We start from the raw sequence: 25,777 nt of genomic DNA, 5'->3' as shown, positions 1-25,777 counted from the left end.
CTCCTCCAGCTCTCCATTAGTATGGTCACTGCAAGTGGTCCTATAGCAATATACTTCAGATACAAGTTAGATGACACGTTTTGAGGGACAAGCCCTCTTCCTTGAGAGCTCTGAAGAAGAGAGCTTGTTCTTTGAAATGCATCAAATAACACACATTCACAGTATATTGCTGTAGGAGCATTTCTATTGACCATACCAATGACGGAGAGTTGGAGGAGGTCCCGTCCATAGGGAGTGATAGATGACTAATTGCTTGTCTTTTTAGAACTTTGAGTATTTGATTGGATTTTATATATAAAGTGAGGCTAAAGGTAATGCAGAAGGCCCTTACGCTCTTTTTATGATACTAGTGCCTGAATGCCTTAGAGGCAATTGCTAATAAGGTAACCTCTCTTAATTGTGTGTAAAGCTAAAACTTTTATGTTTTGGATAGAATGTGAAAGTCAAGAGTAGCAACCTCTGTCAAGTTTTTATTGCTTTCTCCGCAGGAGCGATTCACCCTCAATATTGGTCCCAATGACCCTTGTCTTCTGTGCAGAAAGCAATTGGAAATTCAACATTTCCGAGTTATCTCAAAAATAGGAGACCGGGGAAATTCTTTCAATGGGAAAACCTGTTCTGGTGACACTTATGCCCTGTATACACGACCGGTTTTGCCGTCGGAATAAACTCCGAAGGTTTCTCCGGCAGAACTCCGATGGAATTCCATTCAAGCGGTCTTGCCTACACACGGTCAAACCAAAGTCCGACCGTCAAGAACGCGGTGATGTACAACACGTACGACGGGACTAGAAAAAGGAAGTTCAATATCCAGTAGCCAATAGCTTCCGTCTAGTACTTGCTTCAAAGCATGCGTCGTTTTTAGTCCGTCGGAACAGCATACAGACGAGCTGTTTTCCCAATAAGAATTGGTTCTGTCGGAAATATTTAGAACATGTTCTGTTTTTAGGTCTGTCAGAAAAATTTAGAAAAAAAAGTCAGATGAGGCATACACACGATCGGAATATACAATGAAAAGCTTCTGTCAGACTTTTTCTGTCGGACATTCCGCTCGTGTGTATGTGGCATAAGAGGGGATATCACCTTGCTTATGGGAGACCTCTTTATATTTCCTGTTGTGTCTCAAGGACAGGAAGTGGAGGGAAATTTTCCTGAAGGGACACAGACAAAAGAACCTAAAAGGAGTCTTTTCTACTCCATCCAAAGATGGCTTTACATACATGCATACAATCTATTATTTTTTAGATTTGTCATTGTGCTGTGGCCATTTCTGTTGCAGTATTATCATGGACGTGTTGCTTTATAATAGAGAAGTTAACTGACTTCATCTCAGGAGTTATAGCTGCTCTAGGCTCACTCTACATACTGCCTCTCCCCTGTTCATTCTAGCTTTGGCTCTGACCATTATTATTTTATTTCTGTCCACTCCCAGCACTAACATGAAGGGTGTATGCAGCCATCGCCCATAGTAAAAACATCAGATTTTATTAATTTGGTTCTTAGATTTTACTATGCCTTACTTGTGCATGTTATATAATTCTCACTGTAAAGTACATTATAGCAAGCCTTTTCTCTTTCATTGTATTGATATACTACCATGTTAATAAACCAATAAAAGGAAATAAGATTTTATTTATAGATTGGGAGTGTTCTTGTATACAATGCTGTCCCATTCATCTCCTATTTTTATTAAGGTGTATGTTGCTTATATAGCTTACGGTATCTTTTATGTCTCTTTTATGTATCTTTTATGTCTTGGCTGATAAAAATCAAATTCATTCTTACAAGATCGGGTAAGTGTGAAATGACCTTGGTAGAACGAGGATGGATAAAAAGGCTGTTGGCTAACTTGAAAATTCTTTGTTGGTTCCATCTGTCAGAGTTAAACATCACTGTGTGGGTCTCAGCCATTGCTACAACTGCAGGATAAAACTGTGTACAGTATGGGTCACAGGGGCTCCCTCTGATCCATCTCAGTGGGGAAACCCTAGACTGATCCCCTGCTGAGTTAGATCAGAGCAGAAATGGATGTCACATATGTGTAAACCAATTTGCGTCTATTTATGCTTATGTACATCTGTACAGGTCCACAAAAGCGGACCTGGGCCCTAAGGCCGGCCATAGACAGAGCAATTTTCTTTGGTTGCATGAAAGAAAACTGATTGATTCCCCCATCAAAACAGTCAGTTTTGACAGAAGAATCCCTCCTGTGGAGCCATTGTGTTCTCGGGGTGGTGAAAGCTGTCCCCACCGGGAGAACAGTGATTATTGATAGCTACTAAAACAGCTGGTCGCAAATGTAAATGTAAAATTGGTCAGTACCCAAGTTGAACGATCGATCAACTTGGGTACATTCAGCCTGCCCATACATGGTTTAAATCTGGGCCGATTCCTGCTGAACCAGCCAAGATTTGAACCGTCTACGGCCGGCTTTACTTATTGCGCTCGGTCCAGTGAACCTGAATAGACCTGAATGTAATTGTGTGTAAATGGACTCACGTGAATCTGTTTACATCTGGCCACCCATAGGGATACACTGCAATCCATTTTTGATCTGTCTAATCGTGGGTCAAAAACAGACCAATGGAACAACCATGAAAGGGGCCTTAGGAGTAAAAATCTTTAAGTGGCTGAAATTTTATTTGTGAACATTATCCACTGTATAGACAGTTTTAGGTATAATTAATAATACTCCATTAGGTGTTTATATTCTGCTTATTATAGCAATAAAAAAGGTTACTTTTGGCTAAATTAAAAGAGAAGTTTGGGAAATACAAAAAACAAACCTACTGTACATACTCGCCTGTATGGCTGCAGCATTGGTCTGATGCTGCAGCTGTCCCCCACCAGCTCTAAGCCTAAGAACTTAGCGATCATATGACCACTAATTGCTCATTTCTCGGGTCTGATGGGAGCAGAGAGCGGTGACTCTCAGTCACCACTCTGTGCTCTGCCTTTCCAGCACTCACTGGAGCACTGGGCTGTTGAGGGCGCGGGAACAGCTGGCTCAGGCATTCAGTTGCATGCTGAGATCCTGAGCTGGCTACCTCTAAAGCCCTGTACACACGATCTGACTTTCAGATGGGAATTGTTCGATGTCAGGCTGTTGTCGGTAAATCCTACCGTGTGTATGCTCCATCGGACAATTGTTGTCGGACTTTCCGCCAACAAATGTTGGCTAGCGGGTTTTCAAATTTTCCGCGGACAAATGTGTGTTGTCGGATTTTCGGAGCGTGTGTACACAAGTCCGTTGGACAAAAGTCCAAAGTACAAACACGCATGCTCGGAAGCCAGGACAAGCCAGAAGCGGTCGGTCTTGTAAACTAGAGTTCGTAATGGAGAATTAACATTCGTGACGTCGCAAATTATGAAATCTCCAAATGCAGCTCACAATTCTCTTCTTCTTTAATGGGATAATAATGAAGCTGCTTTGCTGGTGATACTGATGGAGTTATTGCAAACAAATTTTCAAAGGCTTTTTTTCTCTAGTGATATCAAGAATAATATTATTATGCTTTTTTTTTTTTTTTTTTGGGCAAGTTACCACAGCACCATTATCCTGTAGTTTTTAAGATCAAAGATACAACTATGTTGGTGTCCCTTGTCAATTTTACATTGTATTTTTTAAAATGTAACTGCCTACTCCCAAACTGTCATTTGAAGTAAAACACATAGCCAAGTATTATTCTCCACAATTTTTTTATTGTGCATTAAAAAAATAAAACAAATAAAATTAGACATGCTATCTGCCAATAGAACTTAACCAAAAAGTGCATTCTATACATCCAAAAACAGTATCAGAGAGAATAGGAAGCACTGGCAGCCAAGGGAAACAAGGGATTAGGTACAGTATCTCACAAAAGTGAGTACACCCCTACACCAGTGTTTCTCAACCGGGGATCCGCGGAACCCTAGGGTTCCGCAAGAAGTCCCCAGGGGTTCCGTGGTGATCTACCCGTTAATCACAGACAGCTGACACGCTGCTCCCCGCTGGCCCCTCCTTTCCTCCCGTCTACCCCAACAGCTTGTGACTTCACCTGGAATAGACGAGAAGAGAGGAGGGGCCAACGGGGAGCAGAGCGATATGAAAACTGGCTACAACAGTGTACCGGTGTGCCCCATGCCCTGCTGTGAGTGTGAGCTTATGTGGCCCATGCCCTACGATGTGCCTCATGCCCTGTGATGTGCCCCATGCCCTGTAATGTGCCCCATGCCATGTGATGTGCCCCATGCTTTGTGATGCTGCCCATGACCTGTGATGTGCCTCATGCCCTGTGATGTGCCCCATGCCATGTGATGTGCCCCATGCCCTGTGATGTGCCTCATGTCCTGTGATGTGCCCCATGCCCTGTGATGTGCCCCATGCCTTGTGATGTGCCCCATGCCCTGTGATGTGCCTCATGCCCTGTGATGTGCCTCATGCCCTGTGATGTGCCCCATGCCCTGTGATGTGCCCCATGCCATGTGATGTGCCCCATGCCCTGTGATGTGCCTCATGCCCTGTGATGTGCCCCATGCCCTGTGATGTGCCTTACGATGTGCCCCATGCCCTGTGATGTGCCCTGTGATGTGCCCCATGCCCTATCATGTGCCCTGTGATGTGCCCCATGCCCTGCAATGTGGCCTGTGATGTGCCCCATGCCCTGCAATGTGCCCCATGCCCCGTGATGTGCTCCATGCCCTGCCATGTGTCCTGTGATGTGCCCCATGCCCTGCCATGTGCCCCATGCCCTGCCATGTGCCCTATGCCCTGCCTTGTGCCCCATGCCATGTGCCCTGTGATGTGTCCAATCCCCTGCCATGTGCCCTGTGATGTCCCCAATAACCTGCCATGTGCCCTGTGATGTGCCAATGCCCGTCCTTGTGCCTGTGATGTGCCAATACCCAGCTGTGTGCCTGTAATGTGCCCTATGCCCTGCCGTGTGTCTGTGATGTGCTCTGCCGTGTGCCCCATGCCCTGCTATGTGCTGCTGTGAGCCTGATAATGTGCCCTATGTCCTGCTGTGTGCCCCATAATGTGCCCTGCTGCCCCCATGTAATGACATACTGAAACAGAGTATGATCCCCTCCCTTCGGAGAATGGGCCGTAGGGCAGTAATCCAACATGATAACGATCCCAAACACACATCCAAGATGACCACTAGCTTGCTAAAGAAGCTGAGTGTAAAGGTGAAGGACTGGCCAAGCATATCTCCAGACCTAAACCCTATTAGCATCTGTGGGACATCCTCAAACGGAAGGTGGAGGAGCGCAAGGTCTTTAACATCCACCAGCTCCGTGATGTCGTCATGGAGGAGTGGAAGAGGACTCCAGTGGCAACCTGTGAAGCTCTGGTGAACTCCATGCCCAAGAGGGTTAAGGCAGTGCTTGAAAATAATGGTGACCACACAAAAGATTGACACTTTGGGCCCAATTTGGACATTTTCACTTAGGGGTGTACTCACTTTTGTTGCCAGCAGTTTAGACATTAATGGCTGTGTGTTGAGTTATTTTGAGGGGACAGCAAATTTACACTGTTATACAAGCTGTACACTCACTACTTTACATTGTAGCAAAGTGTCATTTCTTCAGTGTTGTCATATGAAAAGATATAATAAAATATATACAAAAAATGTGAAGGGATTACTCACTTTTGTGAGATACTGTACCTAATCCCTTGTTTCCTTTGGCTGCCAGTGCTCCCTATTCTCTCTGATACTATTGGCCCTGCATTGTACTTCATGAGGTCAGAGTGCCTGGGACTGCCAAAGTTCTGGGGTTGGCCTCATAGCGTGGAGGAAACCTGAAGGAGTTAGGCAAGTAAAAGTCCTTCACGAGGGGAAGCCCAACTGCAAGGGAGAATTTTTCTGTTCCCAGGAGTTCCATTTTAATTTATTTTATATAAATATGTGTCTAAAGAAAATATACCATATACAGGTATGTGTGTTTTTTGTATATATTTTATTCAGTAGTGATCTAATATTTTTACAGACATATTTATATTTGTTATAGTCATTGTTGGTATATGACTACATCTAACTAGCTAAAAAATTAGCATGACATTTTATTACCATTGTGCATAGCAAGGGGGACATATGGCAAAATAGAGGTGCAGAAATCTGCCATTGCTGACCTACCTCTGAAAAGTTGAGCTGCTATTGAGCTGACTGATTGACTTCAATATTTACTGAGTGGGTGATTCACCAGGCACAGAGAGGTTTTTAACCTTTTGGCAAGCTGCCATTATTGAAAGGTACCAAGTTTAAGAGGTCAAGGAAAGCCAAGGCCACCAGACTTCATATCTCGGAGGCCTGGTTATGTAGACTTCCTCCTTCCAGAGTGAGAAGTGACATTTCTTCGTATTGAGAGGAGTTACTGGTTGAATTGATGCATGAAAGTCTGTTTATCTGGTTTCCAAAATCTTAGTTTTGCTAAACTGGAAAATTGTAATAAGCACAAAATACATTGGACAGCTGGAACTTAGCCCTACAACTCTCTGGCAGATGAAAAGGTCTTGGTTCACTTATGAGAGAATTTCTCTTAGTCCTCCAGTGTCTTAGAGAGGGTGCAACAGGAGCAACAGAAACGTAAAAAAGTGAGCAGGAACAGCCTAAATCTTTGGGTACATAGGGAGGAAGATTATACTATTGGAGTATCTAAGACATTTTAGAATACATGGTCTGTCTTAGCTCTACCTTTAGCTAAAGTATCACCTTTAGGGAACTGACCTTTTAACAGATGTGGCAGAAATTATAAACCTGAAGTTGATCATAAATGGTTGATGCAGCCATTAAAACGGAACTTCAGTCATTTTTTCATATTTCCATCTATTAAATCTTCTACAATAAGAAAAGATTGGAGATTAGGTTTTGGGAACTTCTGTGAACACGCAGCAGTTCTCCTTCGGTGCGCCCTTGTTTCCCATATGATGAACGCTAGCTACCACTAGGACTGCCACTAACAAACCTTTTTTATTTTGCACGTTAGGACTGTACCTCATTTGATGCCAATAGTGGGTCTATCCCACATTCAGTCTATACAATAGTAACTTGCTTAAGTGCATATAGGGAGTGTGTATAGTCCCGGGGCACATACAGGGGAAATACAGGCGTAGATGCTATATATATATGAGAAACCACACTCGATAATACAAACCCATTTGGGCTATTGCATATACACCTGTATCCTAATAGCTCCTAATATGATCCAGATCTGGATTTTTAATACTAGTGAAGGTTGTTACTGTTGATACACTGTGATTAATAAGAGCATTGGCCTCTTTTTATTGACTAACTTTTTCAATAAATACAAGTTTTTTCATACTACCAAGCAAGCCATGTCTGCCTAATTAACCGCATGGATGCACCTGTTGGGCTTCCCCAAGTGCACCGTTTCCTTCCCCTTTTTTCGCTATTAAATCTTCTGTCCTTGTTGTTTTGACTTTGGATAGTAAAGTATATTTTTTTCCTGCCAATAAATACCTTATACAGCCCACTTCCTGTTCCTTGTCTGGCAAAATCCTAGGCTTATGACATCATGCTCTCGTGAGAGTTTGCCAGGAAGGGAGGGGGGATGAGGTATAAGAGGGCCAATGAAAGCTGCAGGGCTGCAGAGCTGGAGGTGTGCTTCTCTTTTAAATCCAGAAAGTGAACAGGCAGCAGCTTCAGCTGCCCACAGTTAAAATGGCTGCAGCCAGACTTAGTCAAGGGAGATTTCTGCAGCATATTTGGCAAGTACAAAACCACAATATATATATATGGTTGGAGGGAAGCTTCAGAATGCAAATATGTTTTCATTACAAAGTATGTCAGCAGACTGCAGTTCCTCTTTACATAATTGCCAACATTGCAAAAAAAATTTGTGGGACACTTTTTTGGCTGTAGGCGGAGCCGCATAATAATTAAGGGGCAGGGCATGTGTTTGTAGGTGTGGCATAGAAAAACAGAAAACCGCTGAAAAATGGGCATGATTTACGTGAAATAGTGGCCGTGGCTCAAAGAGGGTGTGGTTAGAGTCTGAGATGAATGAGGGATGGAAAGGGAAAGGGGGAGAGAGGAATGAAGGGACAGCAGCCCCAGATCCTACACAACAATAGAAATATGTGTATTATAGAAAGTTTAACAATCAGCAGATAAAGATACTCCAAACACATGGTGTTAGCGCTTCAGTCATGCCGGCACCATGATTGTTATGGTGTCAGGATGATTGAAGTGCATTATTTCTATTATTATATTGTAATATAAAATGAAATCATTCAACTCACCATAATGCCGAATCAGTGGAATCCCTGAGCCTGTCACTAGCCACGTCGCCTGCCACCAGCAGAGTCCTTCCTTGCATCAGGTTCCCCCAGCAGAGTCTGTCCTTGCATCAGGTGTCCCCAGCAGAGTCCGTCCTTACATCAGGTGCCCCCAGCAGAGTCCGTTCTTGCATCCTTGCATTTATTGAAAAAGTTAGTCAATAAAAAGAGGCCAATGCTCTTATTAATCACAGTGTATCAACAGTAACAACCTTCACTAGTATTAAAAATCCAGATCCGGATCATATTAGGAGCTATTAGGATACAGGTGTATATGCAATAGCCCAAATGGGTTTGTATTATCGAGTGTGGTTTCTCATATATAGCATCTACGCCTGTATTTCCCCTGTATGTGCCCCGGGACTATACACACTCCCTATATGCACTTAAGCAAGATACTATTGTATAAACTGAATGTGGGATAGACCCACTATTGGCCTCAAATGAGGTACAGTCCTAACGTGCAAAATAAAAAAGGTTTGTTAGTGACAGTCCTAGTGGTAGCTAGCGTTCATCATATGGGAAACAAGGGCGCACCGAAGGAGAACTGCTGTGTGTTCACAGAAGTTCCCAAAACCTAATCCCCAATCTTTTCTTATTGTAGAAGATTTAATAGATGGAAATATGAAAAAATGACTGAAGTTCCATTTTAATGGCTGCATCAACCATTTATGATCAACTTCAGGTTTATAATTTCTGCCACATCTGTTAAAAGGTCAGTTCCCTAAAGGTGATACTTTAGCTAAAGGTAGAGCTAAGACAGACCATGTATTCTAAAATGTCTTAGATACTCCAATAGTAGAATCTTCCTCCCTATGTACCCAAAGATTTAGGCTGTTCCTGCTCACTTTTTCACGTTTCTGTTGCTCCTGTTGCACCCTCTCTAAGACACTGGAGGACTAAGAGAAATTCTCTCATAAGTGAACCAAGACCTTTTCATTTGCCAGAGAGTTGTAGGGCTAAGTTCCAGCTGTCCAATGTATTTTGTGCTTATTACAATTTTCCAGTTTAGCAAAACTAAGATTTTGGAAACCAGATAAACAGACTTTCATGCATCAATTCAACCAGTAACTCCTCTCAATATGAAGAAATGTCACTTCTCACTCTGGAAGGAGGAAGTCTACATAACCAGGCCTCCAAGATCTGAAGTCTGGTGGTCTTGGCTTTCCTTGACCTCTTAAACTTAGTACCTTCCAATAATGGCAGCTTGCCAAAAGGTTAAAAACCTCTCTATGCCTGGTGAATCACCCACTCAGTAAATATTGAAGCCAATCAGTCAGCTCAATAGCAGCTCAACTTTTCAGAGGTAGGTCAGCAATGGCAGATTTCTGCACCTCTATTTTGCCATATGTCCCCCTTGCTATGCACAATGGTAATAAAATGTCATGCTAATTTTTTAGCTAGTTAGATGTAGTCATATACCAACAATGACTATAACAAATATAAATATGTCTGTAAAAATATTAGATCACTACTGAATAAAATATATACAAAAAACACACATACCTGTATATGGTATATTTTCTTTAGACACGTATTTATATAAAATAAATTTACTTTACTACAGTACTTGAAACCAATATCCTTCTACTGAAGTGGGAACTCCCGGCCTGCATGCTAGATCAGGACTTAATAAGTAGGAAAGCACAGGTTATGGTATCCATACACACTTCAATAAATGATTATTTCTTTAACCATTGATCTCTCCTGATAGGAATAATCAATCTAAAGATCGACAACCCATTCAGTTGATATGTCACCCACAGGAATGTGGATTTTGATAGTTAAAATACGAGAGATAAATTAGTTAAGTATATAACTTACAATCATAAGTCTTGAATTGCATCTCTATTTCCACTAAGCAATCTCATAATCAGATCAATCAAAATAGTATTAGTATCTATTAACAAAAAGTATTCCAGTTACAGTGATTGATGCAAAACAACTGATATTTTTCCACCCTAGCTGACTGACTCTGTTCCATCTAAATTGATCGGAAGGGAAGTTGTGCCTATTCGAATGTTTGCAGATTGCATCATTTTGATGGATATTGTACTACTGTGTAATCTGTAAATAAATGTGCTCCAGCTGTAATAATAATAAAAGTAAATTATGGGAAATTCTTGGTATATTCTTTGTATCATTGCAAAACACATTATTTTCACTAAAGCAATTCATTTGGTTGAATATCCACAAAGACGTTGATATTGTGCAGCTGCATTTCTTCATTTACAAATTGTACAATAACAACTGCAGCTGGACATTCTAAATATGTATGTACAGTTCATGGAAAATAAATCTGAAAATGGACTTGGTTTATAATATATTCTAAAGTCTAATGACGGTAATACATTCCTTCTGTGAACCTGGCTCTCTCGCTTGTTATGTATTCACACAGGTAAAGTGTTTGTTCCCAAGCATATGCCAATGGAACGCCAGCCAGAGGAAAGGGTGACCTTGGAGCCAGAACTGGAAGAAGCTCTTGCCAGTGCCACAGACACTGAGCTCAGCGACCTCGCTAGTAAGACTCATTTACCATGCTGTTCAGAGCAGAGCTGCTTGTGTTGCCTCTAAGCAACCAATCACATTCTGTCTTTTTATTTTGCCAGGCTAGAACATAAAAGGGAGAGTGTGATGGTTTTCTCATGGAGCAAAACAAGTAGTTTTCATTTCTAATACTTTAAAAAAAATGTCTAGATTTTAAACCTCCTGTCGTAAAAACATTAACATTTTTGTTTCAGTTTGCCAAACGAATAGTTATAGAAAACAAAGCACACAAATAAGTTTTGGAATAGTGTTGTATCATTTTATTAGGAACTTCAACTTAAACATTACATTTTTTTAATAAACATGTTATACATGCTTGCTCTTTGAAATGTGTTTGCCAAGAGCAGTCCTGATCCTCTTCTTCTCGGGTCCCCTGCCAGCGCTCCTGGTTCCTCCTTTTTCTGCCCCATAGCAAGTGGCTTTTTTTCAGCGCATCTTGCCCATTGCAGTGTTGTGAACCAGACACATAGGAGACAAGACATTTTGCCTTGTCCATGCAGTGGGACTGTGCTGGAATAGCTGCCCAATGCAGTCACACCACATCTGGTGTGAACCAGCCCTTAAAGTTAGAGGAAGCATCCCAAAATGAGTGGAATTGAACAGTTTTCCGAGATTAGGTGTCCTCATTATATTGGCATTTGTTCTGAGAAGAACTCTAACATTTTAGATGAACCCCACTTACTTTGTGACATTGGTCACCAGTACAAATATAGGAGTATAAGAGCCCCCTTCACATCAGAGTCCCCCCATCACATCAGAAACCCCTGTTACATCATAGTAAGCCTCCATTACATCAGAGCCCCCCTCATATCAGAATCTCCATCACACCTGTGTCTCTACCTTCAAACTAGAATCCTTCCATCACACCAGTGTCCTCCTAGAGTCCCCCCATTCTAGTTCCTCTATTACATTGGAGTCAACCTTTCACATTAGTCTCCCCACCACTCCCCATTTCATCAGGTTCCCTACAACACATCAGAGTCCTTCCATTACACCAGAGCTCCCTCTTCACATTAGAGTCCCCCTTCACATCCGAGACCTCCCCCCACCCCCACAGCCTCCCCCCTTCATGTCTGGTTCCCCTCATCACATCAGAGTCAGATCCCATCAGATCAGAATGCCCCCATCACATCAAAGCCAGTGCTCCTAACAGAGTCCTCAGCCCTTCCTTCACAAGTAGAGTTCTACCTTCAAATCTTCTCCTTAGCTGCAGCATCATGGCAAGGAGCAGAAGATGCAGTAGATCTATACTGAAGCAGATTTTCCATCTTTTTCTAAATCACCACCCTGGATAAACATCACATGTTTCTATGCTGTGGATATGCTGACTGCCAGCACAAATGCTATGAATGGTGCAGTGCTTTCCAGTCTGCCCTCCTGCACCACAGGATTGAATGATGCAGTATTGCAGATAGGAACAGGGCACGGTGCAGCCATACCAACTCAGCATCTCCCAGGCTGGACACTTCCCCCTCATCCCTCCAGTTCCAGATACTGATATCTCTGGTCCTGGGGAGCAAGAAATCTGGGTAGGCACATCCCAACCCAGCACCCCCCTAGATCTGGCCCTTGTGTGCACACTTTGCCAGTATAATTACATTGAAAGAAATACATAATTAGAATTAAAGAGATTTTACTTTATAACATTACAGGACAATGTGCAACAACACGTTTGGTTTAAACGTTGGATTTAGATATAGAGTAAGTGGCAGGTAGTTACTCAAAATATGCTCTATTCTAGAAAAGGGAGCAGAAAAAAATGAACAAAATATTTTAATTTTCAAGCTAAGTAGACATAATTTGCATTAATATTATTGTTATTATACATTTTTATTATTTATATAGCGTCAACAGTTTGCTCAGCAGTTTACAATATAAAGGGAGACAGTACACTTACAATACAATTCAAATCAAGAGGGTTAGGATGGATGGCTCATGAGAGCTTACAATCTAAAAGTTAAGGGCGAGTGGTACAACAGGTGTCACAGACCTAGCCAGAACAGAGGCTGTTGGAGAGGACTGTATGCAAGCCTGTTGCCTTTTGATTATGGGCCCTGGATTTTCAATGGATTCATTCTGTTGGGACACATCCTGTGAGGAGATGCTGGTGTCATCAACCTGTGTTTATGTTAATTGAATGAGCTAATGACATTGTCCTCTATACAATGTAGGAGACGGGACGACTGCTATAACTGTGTGAAGCTCGGTGACCACAAGTCTGGGCGAAAGGTCATGTCTCAGTCACCTAGGCTGTATAAAGGATTAGATAATTAGCTCATGTTAATTAGGTTACGTTTGTATTGTTAGAGTAATCTTCTCCTGTGTATATAAGACTGTATTCTGGTTCTGAATAAAGTCAGTTCTTGGTAGCAACAAGCAAGTGTCGCCCTGTTTGTGCTCAGAGAGGTTGGGATATCTGTATACAGACTGGGAGGAAGTGGTATATGACGGAAGCACTCAAGCGGAGTGTGGGACGTTCCGTGACATTGGTGGCAAGCAGCGGGAAAGCTTCCTACAGTCTGGGACATCCAAACTTCCATCTGGATCCAAGGTCCAGATAGCAGGAGAGGAGAGGTACAGATACCAGCCGCCATGGATGAGGAATTCAGAAGGAGGTTGCGAGAGATGCAGATACAGCACAGAGGACCAGTATCGGAGCAGGTCCTGCTGGGATGGTGTGATTCTATTCGCTGCAAACTCTGGAAGGAAGCGCTAGCCCGTGAGCAGCGACACCAGGGAAAAGTTCTCCCCTCCATTGAGGAAAGGTACTGGTCGCAGTACGGACTGCGGGTGCGGTTTTTGGGAGAAAAACCACACAAGAAGCAGACAGCTGAATTAAGCAGGCTGGTCTGGGCAGAGATAAAGCTGGATGAGAGCTACAGAGCCCTCCGGTGGCATGTGATTTTCTGCCAGCAGCATCTATGGAGTTAAAACAAACTTCTCCAGCTGAAGATCTGGTAACTGAACAGAGGGTCCAAGACCTCTGTCCCACACTTTTACCAATTCCAGAGACTGGGGATTTAATAGACGTTTCTGTAGAGGAGGAACCACCTGGCAAACCCCCAGCAGAAGTGCTGGCAACCGGACAGAGGGTCCAAGACCTCTGCCCCACACCTGCAGCAATTGTGGAGGCTCAGGCTGAGAAGATGGCAATCACTTCCCAGCAGCAGATACAGGGGGAGAAGGGAGAGGAGGTGTGTGTTGTCCCTCCCCAACAGTTGGCCAGGGTGGAGGAAGCGGGCTTTCCTCCCCACCAAAGATCCGTGTACCTGGGAGACAGTACCATCGACATGTCGTCCCAGCAGCCAGATGAGGGAATGGAAAAGGAAGCAGCCGGCTCACCGCCCCAATGGCAGCTACACAGTTTGGGAGTGGAGGAAGCCAGCCTCCTGCCCCAACAGTTAGCCGGAGCAGAGGATGCGGAGTCCCCAGCAGAAGTGCTGGCAACAGGGCAGAGTGCTACCAACCTCTGCCCAGCACCGGCAACAACTACAGAGTTCCAGGGAGGCGGGGCAGTCGGCCTCCCTCTCCAACAGTTAGCCGGAGCAGATGGTGTGGGGTTTCCAGCAGAAGGGCTGGCAACAGGGCCGAGGACTGCTGGACTCTGCCCTCAACTAACAGAGGATGGATTTCCTGTGAAGGTGGATGGGACTTCAGTCTCCACCTGTATACCCCAGGGATGCTGGGCAGTGGGCCCCGATCCCCAACAGCATGACAGAGTGAGCCCAGACACCCTGTCTTCTCTCCAGCGGCAGAAAGGATTCCAGGGAGAAGAGCCAGTCCAGGCCTCTCCCCAGCGGCAGATATGTTCTCTGAGAGAGGCAGAGGTTGGCTGGGTGAGTAATACTCTGTTTGGAACAATTTGTTTGGGGTACTGTGTGGGTACAGGCAGTAGAGGACTGGAACTATGGACTAACTTCGGAGTCAACCCGTCTGGGGTCTCCTTCTGTGTTAGTCTCCTGCCGAAAGGGGAGAAATGTCACAGACCTAGCCAGAACAGAGGCTGTTGGAGAGGACTGTATGCAAGCCTGTTGCCTTTTGATTATGGGCCCTGGATTTTCAATGGATTCATTCTGTTGGGACACATCCTGTGAGGAGATGCTGGTGTCATCAACCTGTGTTTATGTTAATTGAATGAGCTAATGACATTGTCCTCTATACAATGTAGGAGACGGGACAACTGCTATAACTGTGTGAAGCTCGGTGACCACAAGTCTGGGCGAAAGGTCATGTCTCAGTCACCTAGGCTGTATAAAGGATTAGATAATTAGCTCATGTTAATTAGGTTACGTTTGTATTGTTAGAGTAATCTTCTCCTGTGTATATAAGACTGTATTCTGGTTCTGAATAAAGTCAGTTCTTGGTAGCAACAAGCAAGTGTCGCCCTGTTTGTGCTCAGAGAGGTTGGGATATCTGTATACAGACTGGGAGGAAGTGGTATATGACGGAAGCACTCAAGCGGAGTGTGGGACGTTCCGTGACAACAGGTAATAACTGTATGGTGATGAGCTGATGAAGAAAGAAAAGTTATGTTGTTAGGCAGAGGTGGGATAGGCTTCCCTGTAGAGATGAGTTGTTTTAGAGGCTTTTTATAACTGACTACAGCCATCTGTAATTAACAAAGCCTATATTCCTAACCCTTGTCTTCATTTCTTTAGCCGTCCTCGGAGTGCAGCATTTTGCAAGCAGAACAGAGGGTAATGAAGATGGACAAGATGGAGTAGACCTTAGAAGTAAATCTCTTTATTATATTATTTCATTTTGACCATACAGATAATTGAATGTTGATGTCTGCTGTTGATATTGAGATAGTACATGAGCTGATTTTGCAACATGATGGTCTGAATGTAAGGCAGGCCATACATTATGGAATTTTCTTTCCTTCAACCACGCCTGCAGTGATTGATCAAAATAAAAAACAAAAAAAACAAAAAGGTTGGTTATACTGAAGTCGATATATATTTCAACTTCAGTACAGCCAGCCTGCCCATACATGAGTTGAATTTTGAACCAAATTTGGATCCATCTATGGTCAGGTTTATAGCACTGTGTATTGTCAAAGACCAGCACTTTTACTGAGCAGTGGTCGCTCATGACAGCGGCTTAGGGGGCTTAGCGCACTCATCTACATCTGATTATATACAGCTAAGAAAATGTAATCCACAGGAATGGAAAGGAAGGAGCACAGCACGTCTTGTACATCAAAATATATGTAAATTGCTATTTTCAACTTTTTCCTAAAAATTTTTCATTAACATAAGATTCTTTTAGAAAAAATTGGTGATTTTTTAATGAAAAATCTGTGAATCTTGGGTAAAAGCATTAATAAATGGCTCCTTTGGTGCTGATTTACGAAGGGCAAATAGGCTGTTCACTTTGCAAAAGAAGTTGCAATGTGCAAGGGAATTTCCCCTAGAGCATAGTGAATGCAGTGAAAATTTACTTTTGCAAAGAATACCTAATCACGTGCAAGAATGTTTGCTTGCACATGATTGGATGATGGAAGTCAGCAGAGCTTCACCTCCATTCCCTTACAAAGGAAACCATTCATTTGCCTTTAGTAAACCAACCCCTTTGGGTTCAGGCCAGAAATAGATGTCATACATATATATAAATCCACTGTTTTCTCTGTGTTATGTAAATCTAACCTCTGTATGGTTATTACTTATCCTTAGTGTTTATGTACACAACTTTCTGCTAATTCTTAGTAGCTGTGTTTGTTGTATCAACTCATTGTTACTAGTAATAGTAGGCATATTCATCTGATCTTACTATAATGGCCCTAAATTTCAGATGTGGTCAAAGCTGAAAAGGTAAAACCGGCATTTGATGAGCCCCCAAACCCAACAAACGTAGAAGAGAGTATGCAGAGGATAAAAGCCAACGATCCGTTCCTCCTTGATGTGAACCTTAATAACATTAAGGTAACTCTAAGAAAAGTGAAATAACTCCATTATTTCATCTATATTCAAAAATAAGCAGATAACTCTACTTATAATATTACCATGTAAACCCATTATATGTGTTTAAACTGATGGCCAATCCTTTGTTATGTTCAATTCAGTTTGCAAACTCCATAGAACTTCATTTAATTTCGGAAGTACATCTTGAGGTTGATTTACTAAAACTGGAGGGTGTAAAATCCGGTGCATAGTAGCTAATCAGCTTCTAATTTCAGCTTATTCAATTATGCTTTGACAAAAAAAAGGAAGCTGACTGTTTTCTATGCAAAGCTGCACCAGATGTTGCACGCTCCTGTTTTAGTAAATCAGCCCCATGTATTGGTTATGACTAAAAGAATTGGTAACTCTTTCCTATCATCTAGACCAGGAGTAGTGAATTAAAATTCAGGGAGATCCGGTCACTAAAATTTTCCTCCAGCCGAGGTCCGAATCACATAGTCTGTGACGTAAAACATTGTATGCACCTCTTTTCCTTTTTTTGGCACAGCCACACTCTCTGGCGCTTTTCTTACTGTTTCCTCCACACTCTGGTAACACTCTGTATGTAAAAGTCCCTGATAGTTTTTCCCCTTACATCAGGTGCCCCTAGCAGAGTAATTCATTACATTGGGTGCCCCCATAAATCAGTTGCCACCGTCGGAGTACTCCCTTATATCAGGTGTCCCCATCAGAGTGCCCCTTTACATCATGTGTCCCCATCAGAGTGCCACCTTACATCAGGTATCCCCATCAGAATGCCACCTTACATCAGGTATTCTTATCAGAGTGCCACCTTACATCAGGTGTCCCCATCACAGTGCCACCTTACACCAATGGCTGCGGAATGGAGATGTGGCACTTTACACTGGTGGCCTGACAGTTCAGACAGGAGCGTACCTCAGTCCGTGTTCGGAACGTGGGCCGCCACTTAATGACAGCTGATCTAGACAAAAGCATAGAAGTCCATTTTAGCCATTGTGTATGATCCCTTTTAACCTGCTGATTTACCAAAATTAATTTTGTAAACAAAAGGGTTTGACAGATGGGTCTATTCTATATCTAAAACATTTAAAAAGTAATTGTCTGGAGTTCTGCTTTAAGCCCTCCATGACCAGGTGGCAGTGAACTTTTCTTGACACAAGAAGTGTTCTTATATTTCAGAAAATGATGGAGGTTTAAAATTACTGTGGGAAAATCTGTCCCTTTTTGATTTATCACAGCCATTATCAGAGAGAGATTCTCATGACGAAGCAGTGTTTAATAAATAATGAATTGTCAGATGATCACTGTCCAATGACATCTGTTAGTGTAAGCTTCCAGTTGTCTTTAGCAGTTATATTTACATGTTGGTACAAATGTATCTGTGCTCTATCTGCCTTTTAAATACAGATGAATACCTGACTACTTACTGCCTACACATAGATTTATCTTGTTCAGCCTATGAACTGAATGAGAGTAATTGAATAGATTCTTCTTTCTACCCTAAAAAGCATGGATAAAGCAATCTTTCTTTGCTGACTATTATTTTCTGGCACCCATAGCTGTCAGAATACCCAAACAGTGACTGCATGCAGTCAATGTAGGAATGTAAATTTTCTGACTGGCTGCTTCGATTTTTCAAGCGAAGTTTGTTGAGCTGGGGGGGTGCCGACAGGCCCACCCATGGCTTGAAGTTTGAGCCATGTGTAGCAGGCTTAAACTTAAACCACTTTAGGCTTAAAATGACACTAAACGATATCCTTATTCTCCTAAAATAATCATATTTTTCATGAGAGTTTTTCTGTCTCCTTGTAATATTCTCTGTGAGATCCTAAAACTCCCCTGTTCCCTTTTGCTTTAATTTGTTTGAGAAAAAACAATGTACATTAGTGGCGGGGATGTCATCATTTCACTTGGAGCAAGCAAGAGAGGGTGGCTACGTTCCTTCACACAGTGGGACCATGGAGAATGAAAGTAGCCACCCTCTAACAGGAATTCAGGTCACAGTAGGAGGATGATAACAATAGAAGGGACTTTTTTGACTTAAGAATACTTTAAGAAGTTTTTTGAACACAAGTTTAGTGTCACTTTAAATATGAATTCCAGGTATGTACATAGTTACATTGGTCCAGTTTTGGAACAATATAAGTATGTATGTGCCATACCTGTGGGATCTCCCTGAAAGTTGGAAATCACTGTAGTAGGCACAGCTTTTTGTCATGTGCTGAATTAGTTTGCCCACTTAGTACGGACATCATTGAGGGAACAATCTGCATTTTCTCAGTGAATGCAAAGTTTTCTGAGATTGGATGGGATGGATAGGGGGGCTGTGACATCACAATCTCCACCCCTTCCAATCATAGGACACTTTACATTCCCTTATAGCAGATTAAACAGCACAGTGCTTGTGCTGTCTATTCTGCCCCTCTCTAAACTGTAAAAAACCTGGCTGATGCTGCCACTTCCTGTGTCCCCCTCTGTGAGCTAACCATGGTAATCATGGCTGCTGAGCCCTGACTACCGTGGTCAGTTTACGTGCCTCTGTCATCCGCTGCTTTCCTCTGTCCTCCACACCCCCCTCCCTCCCTGCCTGTCAGCTCCCGTGTATCTGTCTCCGCCCCCCCCCCCCCCCTTGCCTCTATTCATAATTTTAAAAACTTTAAAAATATCCTGGCAGCCCCTCTCCTTTATCTGGCAAAAACTCACTCTCCAAGTGTTTGTTTAAAAAGATGCCTCTAAATACCTTTTTCCATTTATCTTGAGGCCAGTCACGTGACTCACAACCACTCTGCTACTACTATCCAAGGCTATTTTATATAGTTATTTATTATATTATAATTTATGATTTCATGTTTCAAACTTTATCATACCCGGATGTCTACTAGACTCTTGTTTGAACAGATTTAGGTGAGTTATTCCTAAAAATTACAGGCCTACAATATAAAACGCCAAATTTCCATGCAAAACAATATACCACTTTGACATTCAAAAATCAGACATAATCATACCGCCAGGGAGGTTAAGCAAACACATGGAGAGTGAGTTATTACCAGATAAAGGAGAGGGGCTGCCAGTGAAAGCTGTTTTTGGGGTTACAACCACTTTACTTAAATGTAACTCATTCCTGGGTTCAGTAAGGGGCATGGGACCCAGACTTCAGTGGCAATCACTGTAGTAGTAGTGCATGATAAAGTGATTTCCAGCTTCCATGGGGACTCCACAGGTATGGCACATACATACTTATATTGGTCCAAGGTGGACCAATGTAATTATGAAAAAAGCACCATACTTAAACTTGAGCTTTAAATGCAAGAGGTACAGCCCGGGTGTATGACCCGGGAGTTGGGAGGGATATAACAAAATTTAATACAGGTTTCTTTACAAAAACTACAGTTCAATTATCTATTGGGCACCCATATGTCCACCCATGAGTCTGATTTACATGGATTCTGTCACAGATTCGTCACAGATTTGTTCATATGCTTGCTTATTGAATTACCTAGATATTAAAAAAAGTTTGACAGATTGTGTTAATTTACCATGTTAGGCATAAAATGCTTTTGTATGCTGATTATCATATTTTTTATGCAATTTAGAACATCCCAATACCAACACTTAAAGAATTTGCAAAAGCTTTGGAGTCGAATACCCATGTGAAGTCTTTCAGCCTTGCAGCAACGAGAAGTAATGATCCAGTAGCTATAGTAAGTTATTACATATAGTATATTAAAACAATTAAATTGTAAAATTATTAGTGTACCTAAACCCAAAAACAAGCCCAAGTCTAATATATTGCAGCTTAAAAGAGAAGTATGTTTTTCTTTTCTAATTATACTTACCTCAGTGGATGGAGCATCACACCGATGCTGCAGCTGTCCCCCGTCTCTGCAGATGGCTCGGTTCTCACTCCTCCCCGAGCAGAACGATGCTGAATGTCAGTCAGCATCATTCCTGGTCTGCTTCTCCACGCTCACTGGAGCGATGAGCTGTGGAGGGGCGGGGAGAGGCCGTCTCAGTGGCTCCCTGACACTGCCATCAATAAAGGCAGCTGGCGGATCCAGACTTGGGAAGTCGGGATGATGCGCTGCCTCGACTGAGCAGTGACGTCAGCGGAGAGCGGACTTCAGACCTCTAAAAAAGGGTCACAGGAGTGCAAAACGAATTGCACTCCCTTGACCCTTAGGAGAAGCCCAGCCTAAAAAACTCAGGCTGGACTTCTCCTTTAATAGTCCATTGATGTGTTGGCTGCATCAGTTTCTCTTTATCAGTGTATTTTCTTTCTTTAGTTTTTCCCTGGTGATGCTGCCAGAACATGCTGTCTGTCCTGATGTGATAACCCTTATGCCCTGTACACACGATAGGATTTTCTGACCACAAAACCGTGGATTTTTTTCCGACGGATGTTGGCTCAAACTTGTCTTGCATACACACGGTCACACAAATCTTGTCGGAAATTCCGAAGGTCAAGAACGCGGTGACGTACAACACGTACGACGAGGTGAGAAAAATGACGTTCAATAGCCAGTGCTGCTTTTCTGCTTGATTCTGAGCATACATAGACTTTTGTGCGTCGGACTTATGTACACACACTCTGAATTTCCGACAACAAGTTTTGTTGTCGGAAAATTTGAGAACCTGCTCTCAAACATTTGTTGGTGGAAATTCCGACAACAAATGTTCTATGGAGCATACACACGGTCGGACTTTCCGACAACAAGCTCACATTCAACATTTGTTGTTGGAAAATCCTATCGTGTGTACAGGGCATTACTCTTCATACTGTGGGCCAGATAAACTAAAATTAGCTGTTGCTGAGGAATGCAAATTGTTGCACGTGACATTCTGGCACATCACATGTCAAATAAATAAAAATATTGCAGCGCATATAGTTTATTTGGTGCCATCATTTTCTTGGCGCACTACTGCACATCCCTTTTGCATGAAATATTAAGGAACTTTTTTGTGAACAATTTTTGTGCAAAACAGGATTCCTTGCTCCACAGGCACAGGTCAACCGCTCGTTTTTGTCTAGGGGATTGGAGAAAGCTGTATATTCACCCAATCCTCCACTTCACCTGCAAACGTCATTACCTCACGATCCAGAGGTGGACTGTTTCTGATATCCTCACATCCAGAGCAGGTCTATGGGCATGATGACGTCGGGAACAGTACACCGCGCCAGACCGCTAGACCGCTGGGGAGGGGCAGGAGCCACAGGGATCGGTCTTGTGTGTAGAGGATCTGAGGATTGGGCAAGTATATCTCCATTCTCCAAGGCCCTAGACAAAAACAAGCAACTGAGCACAGCCCCACTACATAGCAATTTTTTATTTTTTTTGTGCCCAGAGTTCAGTTTTAAGTATTTTATAGTGGAAGTCAAGGCTTCACTTTTCATCTGTAGCAATCCTTCCCTATAATCAGTGTTACCTATCTTAGATTTCTGCTTCAAAGTCAACATTTGTATTAATGTATATGAGACAGATCAGGCAGTAATTGTTGGGTAATAGTTTCTATTGACTTTAGTGGTGGTACCATGCTAAAAAAGCATTGGGGTTATGATAGGTAGGCTAAGGGAGCGTTAGGCATGTCATGGTTATGTGACTTCACTGGGAGAAGTAAAAGTACATGTACCCATTTTACAAAAAATGCCCCCATGCCCCTCCCTAGCCCCTTTGCTACACACAGTTGGGTCTACCACTCCCCCAGGTCCATATTTCAGCTTACAGCCTCCTATGCTGACTGCAGCTTGGCTGTTTAAAATCTGGCATCAGGCTACCGACACCTGCACACTAGCATTGGACGTACATATATTGCAGGAATAACATATTCAAGTCAATGGGACACCTGCTCTCTGTGAGGAAGCAGTGGTCTCTTTGCAGAGGTCTAATATGTACCCTGCAGAGCTGTATCTTTAGCTCTTTAGAGAGCTGTGCCTCTTTATTATTAACCATATTACTCAGACACTCAGGCTGACTGGATGGACCAGTGTCTTTGTTCAACCTTATCAAATATGTAAGTATGTCCCTATGCATCGGGGCCTAGATAGAGCAGTCACTTCCTTCCCCTCTCCTCAGCCTCACACACATACATCACATTCTGCAAATAAAACATGTGCAGTTTGAACCCTGGTGGTGTATCTTGGCTCAGCTAGATGGTAGGCTGCTGTAGCACAGTGCTTCCGATAGAGAAAGGACAGAGAATCTTTTCCTCTTGGATGGACTGGCATCCTATACATCTTTCCTTAACAGCCTTTGTATTTGAGCATTGAACAAAGCAGCACAGAACAGAATATCACACTCTGATAGCTTAGGAAGGATGCTGTGTAATTAAAGTGAGAGCAAACTCCTATGCATAATTTTCACCTATAGGTAAGCCTATAATAAGGCTTACCTATAGGTACTGTAAATATCTCCTAAATGTGCACCATTGAGGAGATATTTACTGTACATGCAGTTGGTTATGTCAGCGGCGCATGCGCAGTGAAGGAACGGCCACCCGGACCGTTCCTTCAGAGTCCTGTGCCATAAACAGCAGTTCCCACGCACATGTACGGGAGTGACGGCATTGCGGCTCCGGCCACTCACACGGCCGGAGTCCGCGAACCCAGAAGGAAGACTGGGTGAAGATGGAAGCTCCTTCAATGGTGACAGTGCGTTGATGGAGTGCTTCTTTCTAAGGTAAGTTTCACATAATGTGGTAGTATGCGATGCATTCTACCACATTATGACATTGCCTTACAGTTTGCAAAGTAAAAAAAAAACACTCATCGGTTTACTACCGCTTTAACTGTTTGCTGGGGGTTTCGTGCTAAATTGACCATCCAGTGAATGCCCTGGGAGCCTGCCATTTTTTTTTGAGAGCTTCAGAACTTGTTGGTCTTTTTATTTGATTTACATTATCCTAAATAACCAAAAAAATATGTGGTTCTGACATTGGGGTCTTTAAAGCTGAAATTTATTTGACTTTAAAGCGGGGTTCCACTGTCTACAACTTTTTTTTATTTTTTGGAAAATGACAAAGATTATATCATTGAAATATGTTACTCACTTTTTCCGTTTCTGTTACTTTCGGATGTCAGTTTTCTCCCAAAAAATGAACTTTTAAACATTTCAAATGACGGTTCTCATCTTGCCTGTGGGCATGTGAAGCCCACAGGCATCCTCTTCCGGGATATTGTGCCTCTGATCGACCAGCATGCACCGCCCATTGTATTCCCGATCTTGCGCATGCGCAGTAACCATAAATCGGAGCGCCGTAAGCAGCTCAGGTTCACTTCCAGGATTGAAATCTCGCGATAACTCGCGCCAGGCCGCCGCACTGACTCCTGGGAACAATGACACAAGCTCCCAGGAGCCAGTGGGGCTAATAGGAAATGACGAGTTAGCCGCACTAAACCCGCCCATATCCGCAGGCTGTACATCCTGGAACACAAAAAGATGATCTGAACAACAAAGGTACAGTAGTAAAAAAAAAAAAAGTGCCGTTTTTTCATTAGGACATTGCGGTAATCCTCTACAGCTATTGTCATGAAATCGGGTGGAGCTCCGCTTTAAATAGTTTGAGCCAAGCTGGCCAAAACAAATTATTTCCTTGACTAACATATGCATAAAATTCTGTATAAATTTTATGTAACATCAACTACTTACAGTATACAATGCTGTGTTTTAGCAGTGGGATGGGGATTTCTGTTGCCACAATAAATTGGGTCTGGCTGAGCGCTGCCCAGTGATTCACAGGAAGTCTTGTTTTTCTTGAATGATTACAAGGCTTTCTTTGATTAGCTGAGGAGGAGAGGCGGGTGGATGATGTCACAATCTCCACCTCAGCCAGAGGAAGCCTTGTATTCATTCATAAAAATACAATGCTTCCTATGAAAGGTTGTTCTCTCAGCCCTACTTGATTTTGTTCTGGGAATGGGTTGAAAGTCCTCATCCCGCTGTCAGAACACATCGCTATATACTGTCTGTAGCTGAGGCTATGTACAATTTATACAGCGCTCCGAGTGGGCACATCTGTTAATCAAGAATCACTGGGCAGCTTGGCCCAAACAAACTATTTAAAGTAAACCCGGAGTTAGGCTTTAAGCTGACCACTTCTAAAGAAAGCAAAATAAATACTCACTTTCTGTCAGAAATCCCCATTAAAGGTTTTCAAAAAGAAAGTGTCAGCATTGCCCATAGAATCTGATGTCATCTCTTAGGTCAGCTAAGGTAATGAGCATTCAGTCTTATCAGTTGTAATGGTTACCCTTTTCCTTTTATCCCTTTTTTTTAAATACCATCCTGGGGTAACTGCGGTTTTGGTGGATTTTTTGCACATGGCTGGAATTCAGTATAAAGAAAATTTATATATATTTTTGCCTGAATAGGATTTAACAGCACTGTCATTATAAAGGCTTTTGCAGATATGCTGAAAGTGAATAAAACACTGAGAAGCCTGAATGTGGAAACCAACTTTATCACAGGAACTGGAATCCTGGCTCTTGTGGAAGCCCTAAAAGAGCATAAGACCTTAACAGAGATCAAAATTGCCAATCAGGTAAACGTGTAATCATTTATTTAGTATGACAGTATGGGAGCGGACTCAGCCGTGGCTCACATCCATTTCCCTGTGTGCAGAGACAGCAGCTGGGGACTGCCGTAGAGATGGAAATTGCTCAGATGCTGGAAGAGAACTCAGCAATTCTGAAATTTGGATATCAATTTACACAGCAAGGTCCAAGGACCAGAGCAGCAGCCGCCATTACAAAGAATAATGACTTAGGTGAGTCTCTAATGTGATATAATTACCGCTACAGACCACTGAACAGTATAGCTGTGCATTACACCTGATATCAATTTCTGTTCTGCGAAGATCAACAGAAGTCAGGCATTAGGTCTAGGGAATTCTAATCTTGCTGCAGACTGACACATATTGCTCATGTCTAATGTATTGGACAGTCTCACAAATACAGTGTATGTGTGTATATTATTTACTTACCATATTATGCTTGCATTTCAATAACTTTGACTCAGTTATCCTTTTAAATGTA

At 42.6% G+C, this 25,777-nt stretch overlaps 1 protein-coding gene across 2 annotated transcripts in view; it reads left to right on the top strand.

Moving 5' to 3' along the window:
* Positions 1 to 25,777, top strand: part of LOC141131434 (tropomodulin-2-like) — a 150,538-nt gene that overhangs the window by 106,172 nt on the left and 18,589 nt on the right. For both annotated transcript variants that reach the window (XM_073618712.1, XM_073618713.1), the window contains 6 exons: positions 10,677 to 10,799; positions 15,484 to 15,558; positions 16,619 to 16,749; positions 20,343 to 20,450; positions 25,141 to 25,284; positions 25,365 to 25,509. In XM_073618712.1, coding sequence (XP_073474813.1) covers positions 10,677 to 10,799; positions 15,484 to 15,558; positions 16,619 to 16,749; positions 20,343 to 20,450; positions 25,141 to 25,284; positions 25,365 to 25,509 — 726 coding nt within the window. The remainder of the gene's footprint in view (positions 1 to 10,676; positions 10,800 to 15,483; positions 15,559 to 16,618; positions 16,750 to 20,342; positions 20,451 to 25,140; positions 25,285 to 25,364; positions 25,510 to 25,777) is intronic.

This window comes from Aquarana catesbeiana, linkage group LG03 (genome assembly GCF_042186555.1).
Source record: "Aquarana catesbeiana isolate 2022-GZ linkage group LG03, ASM4218655v1, whole genome shotgun sequence".
Classification (NCBI taxonomy): domain Eukaryota; kingdom Metazoa; phylum Chordata; class Amphibia; order Anura; family Ranidae; genus Aquarana; species Aquarana catesbeiana.
The sequence above is the reverse complement of the archived record's forward strand: the minus strand, read 5'-3'. Positions and strand labels throughout refer to the sequence as shown.